This window comes from Pteropus alecto, unplaced genomic scaffold (genome assembly GCF_000325575.1).
Source record: "Pteropus alecto unplaced genomic scaffold, ASM32557v1 scaffold5, whole genome shotgun sequence".
Lineage (NCBI taxonomy): Eukaryota > Metazoa > Chordata > Mammalia > Chiroptera > Pteropodidae > Pteropus > Pteropus alecto.
This window is the reverse complement of record NW_006441953.1, coordinates 23,892,118-23,899,851: the sequence shown is the minus strand read 5'-3', so window position 1 is coordinate 23,899,851 and position 7,734 is coordinate 23,892,118. Positions and strand designations below refer to the sequence as shown.

General features: G+C 32.7%; 1 protein-coding gene across 1 annotated transcript in view; it reads right to left on the bottom strand.

The window, feature by feature from the left end:
- The window catches only part of LCORL (ligand dependent nuclear receptor corepressor like), a 95,717-nt gene that overhangs the window by 12,184 nt on the left and 75,799 nt on the right, over nt 1–7,734 (bottom strand). Inside the window, 1 exon segment of the mRNA XM_015594892.2 lies at nt 3,771–4,022. Within this exon segment, the coding sequence (XP_015450378.1) occupies nt 3,771–4,022 (252 nt within the window).

The following is a 7,734-nucleotide window of genomic DNA, read 5'->3' as shown; positions in this document are numbered from 1 at the left end:
TCATCTTGCACCAAGATTCCACTAATGCTTGGAGAGTTTCTTGGTTTGCTAATCTATTCTACTGATTTGTATATGGCCAGTAGCACCTTGTTTTAATTACTGTGCTAAATAAATCTTGGTATGTTTTAGAGCAAGTCCCTCACCACCTTGACTGAGTTATTCTTGACACTTTAAATACTGCTCATAAATTTTAGGCTTGGCAAGTCTTTTTTTATTTTTATTTTTTACCAATAAATCCTACCATAATTTTGACAGGAATGACACTGAATTTTACGTACATTCAAAATAAACAGCCATCTTTTAGTCTTCCCATTCATTTAAAATATAACCCCTCATTTTGGTAGTCTTTTTTTATGCCCTTCAATAAAGTTTTATAATATTCCCCATAAGTCTTAAACAGTTTATTAGTTTCCTTCTTAGGTGTTTTAATGTTTTTCTGATCTTGTTGCTCTTGTGGATGACATCTTTTTTAAAACTAGATTTTCTAATTGGGTTGTTGATGATATGGAGTAATACATACAGACCTTGCAAGTAGTATCTTTTCTAAACTTTTTTATCAATTCTAAACATTCACCTAAACATTTTTTTATATTTCCTACCTACACAGTCCTGTTGTTTGGAAGTGACCACGACTTTCCTCATTCTCTCTTTATAACCCACTGCTTAATATTGCTTATTTTCATACTTCTATTTTTTTCTCATCATGTTACATGAGTCAGGACCTCTCATAAAATGTTAAAAAAAAAAACTGGTGATAGTGTGCATTTTTGTCTTCTTCATTACTTTAAATAATAAAGTCACGATGTTTCTGGTGCTCATATATTCTTTGTTTGGTAAGTATTTTTATCATAAATATATCAGAATTTTTTCTATACTTATAAGGATGATGATGATGTGGTTTTCCTTTTTTTTTTTTTTAAGTAATGTAGAAAATCATAAAATGTTGTTTTTCAAATGCAGCAAATGCATCAAAGGGTATGTGCTCCATCAAAATCATCTGGGTCTCCTTAGTCATTATTAATTATGTTTTTATACCTCACTATATTTAATTTGCTAACATTTATTCAGGAATTTTACACTGAGGGTTGTAAGTAAGACTGGTTTGCAACTTTCTTTTGCTATCTTTGTCTGATTTTGGTATAAAGATTGTACTAATACTTCTCTTTTCTATTCTTTAAAATAGTCTGTAAAAGACAAGAATTATCTGTTGCTTTAAGGTTATATAAAGTAACCTGTAAAACCATGTGGGGTTGATAATCTCATAGATGTATAGGTTAGACTATCCATAAGCTAGTCATATTATTTATGATTAGATTATCTATTGGATTTATTAATAATTTGTAATTTGAATAAAGGAACTCACAAAATGAACAAATGGCTTAAATGAGTACTGTTAAGAAATGATAGAGTGAGAATAATATGAAAAATGTAAGTAGCAGCAAATAAACAGGCAGAACTAACATTACTACTTTTATGGATTTATACATTCTATCATTAATGATACTCTCACAAAGTCTATATTGTATAGTAAGATACTGCAGTGAAGTCATGATTAGCAAGACATTTAAAAATTGTTTATAACATCTTTAACCTTAAAATTTTAATTTGTGGAAATACAAGTACATATAAAATATTAGTGTGCATATATACACAATACATACACATGGATGCATCAAAGGGTATGTGCTCCATTAAAAAAATATTGGTATGCAAGGAGGCAAAGTTAGAGCCTACCAAACTATACTACAGCAGAATGGTTTCATAAAGGAAAATCTGATTCCATAACTCTGTGTTTAAAGCAATCCAGAGGCTTTCTGTGGCCCTAAGAAAAGTCAAAATCTTTAATATAGCCAACATGGCTTTCTTATAATCTGGTCTCTACCTATTTTTTTAGCCTCATCTAATTACCATTCTCTTTTGCTCTCTACACTACAAGCAACACTAGACACTAAATGATCCCTATCCCGAAGTAAGAACACCAAAATCACATATAAGAAGTTATACCCCAAAATTAAAATCATAAAAAAGACTAAAGCATAGATCCATATCCATTATCACTACCTTTTTCAACCTCGGGATGTTCACAGACATATTTGTACACTTTCCCTAGGATATCACAATACATAATTTACACTTGTAGTCTTCTACATATACTTGGGTCTGCCTTATCACTTAAGTTCATAGAATCACAGAATGTCAAAAATGGAATTTTACATTTAAAATGTCATCTATTTCAATTACTCATTTGATGCTCTTGAATACCTCTAACGATAAGGCAACCTGGGATCATTTGCTCTTATCCACTTTAAGAAATGTATGATCCTTAGAAATATTCTTTCTTTATGGACTTGAAATCTGTTTCCATCTAACTTTTAGCTAGTAATCCTAATTCTATTCATTGGGCCATTCAGAGGAAGTTCAGTCCTACTTCAATGTATAACAGCCATATAAAAATTCACTATCATGCTATTTCTAAGCATTCTCTTTTGGGTGGTAAGGAAGAGGAGGTAAAGAGTACAGTGAGATTAGTGTTTAAGTATCTTTTATGAGTTGGTTACTTTATATTTAACTTTCATGTTTCTCCAATGAATTTGTTATTCTTATTGCCAAATAACAATGAGGAAATTAAAGTTCCAATAGGAAAAGTTACTTGTTCAGGTAACTTTAGTAGCAGAGCTGGGATTTCATCCATAAGTCTGTCAGACACCGAAGCCTATGTTTTAGTCTTTCTAGAACACTGAACTGCTTCCCACAAAGGAGAAGAGATATAAGATCGTGTGTAACATGGAAAAGCAAAACAAACATTCTAGAAATCCTATGCTTTCTAACTTCCAAAACTTTATGTACTGACATACTGTTTTCCTTAAGCCTTATATTGTAGTCATCTCTGACATTTTTTCTCTATTATAATGTGTCTAATACATCTTTCCACATAAATAAACTCATACATAATTAAAGAATATTATTTCCATATTTCAGCTCCCTAATCTGTCCTACATACTGAAAAGACAACTAGTGAACGTTTCTTCAGAGCCCCAAACACCACACTGCTTTCTGGGACCAAATTTAATGCTAGTATTTTTCTGACTTCAATGACTGACAATAATATCTCTAACTTGTGTTAACAAAAACTACTTGCTTTCTCTTTTCTAAGCAAACACTTATTTGCCATCCTCCACAAGCCCTTAAAAGGCCCTTTCTTCCTTTCTCTGTAAATCATGGCTCTTCCTTCAATGAACTATTAGATAAGTCCAACAGAGTCTTCATCATTCAGGTTCTTATGAAAAATGGATTTCTACACAGTTAATTACATTATGTTGATCACATGTATTAACTTTTCTCCTTTCCCAGTTCCATAATCAACAATTGGAAATAAACCATCCATTTTTTTATTTTTCACCTAAGTGCAAAAAACTGAAGAGCAAGTGCTTAGTCAATTTCTTAGCTGCATATTTTTATGTGCAGATCCCATATTTTTAAAGTAACTTCTTATCATATACATCTCTTTGCTCTTAAATTGCTTGTTAGGACCCTCTCACCATATAATTTGTTGTGAAAAGAGACTGCGAGCAACTCAAACTTCTTCTTTTATAAACCAAAAGTCAAATGCAGTATAAAAGCTCTAATTTAGCACTTCTCACTAGTCCATATTACATAAGCTAAATACAAATGATATTACTTCTAAAGTTCTCTATGAATATAAGCTTACATATATTTAAGAATATTAAAACATAAAATTATATGTTACACACTCAAATATAAAGTCTTACCTTGCTGAGCATTTTGTTCTTGCATTCGATTCACAGTGAGGTCTAACGGGCCCTCCTGTTCTTCCTGAACGGAGTTTTCTGCTTGACTCATTTGGATACTTTTACATATTAGACTTGGTCCAATGGAACCATTTCTATTCTCTTGAATTTTACCACTTTTTGAAATGTACTCAATTGCAAACTGACGTATCATCTTTTTCATTAATTCCTGAGCAACTAGGGGAATGTTAGGATCACAGTTCTGAGGAAGATCTAGGGAAGAAATAAATATAATAAGCATTAAAAAATAAAATGCAAAATATCAATATTTAAACTTATTTGTATTACAAATGAATGATTTCAGAAGTCTTTTAGCATCGATCTGTAATTGCCAATGCTTTCTAGGACTTAGCAATAGAAACCTTGTAGATTTAATATGTATTATGATAATATATCAACCTCACACTTGGCATATTTAATCATTTCTTAAAACTAAAGATTTTCAGTCCCAAACTAAAATGCAGATAAAGAAGTAGACATAAAAACAGAACAGCTTATTTTCATATACTAAACATAGTATGTGAACATAAATAGTATATATAAGAAACAAAGCAATTTTTAAGTTATATAAAGTGCATGTATTGACTATTAAAGAAAACATCTAAACACTCATAACTTAATTACTATTAAATTCTTCAATTCTGTCAAATGTGCTTTCATATACAGCTTGACTGTCATGATTAAGGTCTTTTTCTTTTCTCAACTTTTTATATTGAGAAATTTCAATCATAAAGAAAAGAATAAAGAATTGTATAATCACAGACAGCCTCTACCAAGATTCAAGAATTGTTAATATTCTGCCACATTTGCTTTAACCCTTTTTTTGGTTTGCAGAACCACTCAAAGTAAATTGCAGAATTATGACATTTCACTCCTAAACATTTCAGCAACCACGTACTAAGATTCTCCTATAAAAATGGCAATATAATTTCATTATTAAGGATCATGATCTATCCTCAATCCCCCAACATGTTGATCAACTACAACTATAATGAGGTCAGTAGTGATACACAACTCTGCTTGAAACTTGTACAAGAAGTAAAAACAAATGAATGGTTTTATAGTGAGGTGTGGAATAAGGCCAGACCACTAATAAACATAACATATAACAGTGATAAAGACTTCCGGTACTGTGGAGGCGGGCGGGTGGTGGCCTCACTCCAATTCTTTTATTTACTCTGCTGCTTCAGAGGTAGAATGACTGGGAAACTGAGAGGGATGACTAAGCATATTTGGTTAGGCTTCATACTTCTTCCTCTGAGAAGTCAGCCTACTTCTTAGACACTCGTTCTTTGCTCCTTAAATGCCTCAACTCTTGGGTAGATCAGTGTTATGTGAACAGACCTGCTCTGACTCAGGGCTATCTTGAGGCTGAAGGGTTAAGTCTCCTTAGTTTGGGGGTTCAGTATTAGGAACACTTGCCTAAGACACTTGAAGGCAAGTCCTCCAACTAGCATTTATCGTTATAGATCCATGCCTCGAAAATGCAAGAAGGTTTAAAAACATACCATCCGGAGGTGAGAAGAGGCAACAAACACTTCCACCGGGACCACCACATTTGGTAGCAAAATGTGACCTAAACTGACATAAATTTATGGACCTGCAGAAATATCGATATATTTGATCATAGGGTGCTGTTTCGAACCCGCTGGAGATGTTACACAATAAACATCTCCATTATATTACCTCTTTTAAAACAAATAATTTTAAATTCTGAAGACACAGCTAAGAAAAGGGACTGTGGGCCTAAAAAAAAAGTAAAATTTTAGCCTTCACATTTATTCTTTGAACCTAGTAGGGAATAGAGGTATTTGTTTCGAGGTACTGGGGGAATAAAAAGACTTAGCTTATAGGTTGGAATCTTTGCCATATTTATGAACTTAGGCTAGTTATATATTCTCTCCACATTTTAGTTTCTCTGTTAATAAAAATAGAAATAACAAAATCTTGAAAATCATGTTAGGGCTTGCTCACAGAATATTTTAAAGTTGCAGATATTTTGAGATTGCAGATGAAATAAATTCCTGTACTTGGCATTTTAACAGTGTAATAAATGTTAGCTCTTAATTTATATTAGAAATAACAGAAGAGAAAAAGATGTAGACTGAGCAATTATATTTTATTTAAATTACAAAATGCCTAAAAAGTAAAAATATTAAGGCAAATATGAAATTATTAACTGGGAAAATACAAAGGACATAATTTCTCAGTCCATGTGATACTTTTTGGTCCAAAATAGATCTCAGCACTGGTTACCTAACCAAAGTGATTTATCAAAATAAGAAATTTCCATGTTGCACGTAAGAATTCCCAGTTTATACCATTTCTTGATTATTACCTCCAGGAATCTTTGAAAGTTCCTGTGAACATTCTTCACCTTTTTTCAAAACTAATTTTGCTTCTCATTATGTGTTAAGAGATACTGGACTTCGAGGTATTTAGGTTAACTGTCCTGTAATTTATTGACTAATGTCATCTTATAAATTGAAAAAAAAATAAATTTATCAAGAAGAACAAAAACATAATCGGATTCATAACATGTGACTAGGGCTATACTTTAGGGTTGAGTTTAGAGCTAATTTCAAAGCAGAATAGATAGTGCTACTCTAGTTTACTGATCTACTCAGTTTTTGTCCCTTTATTGTGGGGAATAAGTCTATGTGTAAGATGAAAGGCCTTAGCAAAAAAATAAATTAAAAAATATAATAAAAAAGAGAAAGAGGCAAAAAAAAAAAAAGCTGCACAGCTGCTAATTAGCTAGTGAGCCTTCTAAATTACTATACAAGCTGTCATAACTACTAAAAAGCAAATGAGTTAATTAAAGTCCAGGACAGGAATTATAAACATAAGTCTTTTCAAAGGTCAAGTAAGTAATAAATATTTGGCTATAAGAGACAATGTCACATGGAAATGGTGTCTACTGCCCTCGAGAAGACAGAACAAACTTATTTTTGTCCTATCTTTTCATTTTTCAAGTTTCAAATTTAACTAATTCAAAAGTTTAACATGCATGCTTTTTGTGACAGCCCATATCAAGAGAGCCCTCAATGATTTCCATCTCCTAGTTTCACATTGTTAGTCCCTTCCACATTGTGTCAGGGGGTAGGTGGTATGTGTGATTAAGAGCACACTGCAAAAGTGTACATCACTTCTGATATTGGGTTATAAACAAATGTGGATTCTATCTTGGACACTCTTGAATGCTGATGTTCACTGCCCCCGCCCCCACCCCTACTCTGCCCTGCCATCTCTTTTTCTCTTATTAATCACTCTGGAGGAAGCCATACTGGGAGCAGCTCTACGTTGAGGCTCATATAGAGAGGAACTGAAGTTTCCTGTAAACAGCCAAATGAGTGAACTTGGAAGAAGATACTCCAGATCAATCAAATCCCAGATGACTGCAACCCCACGTGACCCCTTGACTGCTGCCAAGTGAGAAACTGAGCCATAAAGATCCAGCCAAGCCATTCTCAGATTTCCGGCTCAGAAAAAATTTGAGATAATAAATGCTTGTTGTTTTAAACTGCTAAATTTTGGAGGTAATTTGTTAAATAGTAATAGCTAATAATACAGATTTTGGTACATATTAGTGGGATGCTGCTATAATTAAAATCTAAAATGTTGGTGTGTCTTTAGAACCAGGCAGTGGGCTTTGGAGAGAGTATTAATGTAAGCCTAGAGTACCTTGAAGTTGTTAATAGAAGCCTCGTGGTCTTTGATAAAGCTGAAGGATGAAGACTTGTAGGAAAATAAAGTAATTGTTATTGGAAAGTGAAGGAAATATTATACTTATTATGTAGTGGCAGAAAGACAACTTGTCTGTAGTAACTTGGAAAGTAAAAAAAGTGCCTAATGAGTTGGGTAATCTACCTAAGGAAATTTCATTCTGGTTTCCTCTTGCTAATTATAGTAAAATGTGAGGGGA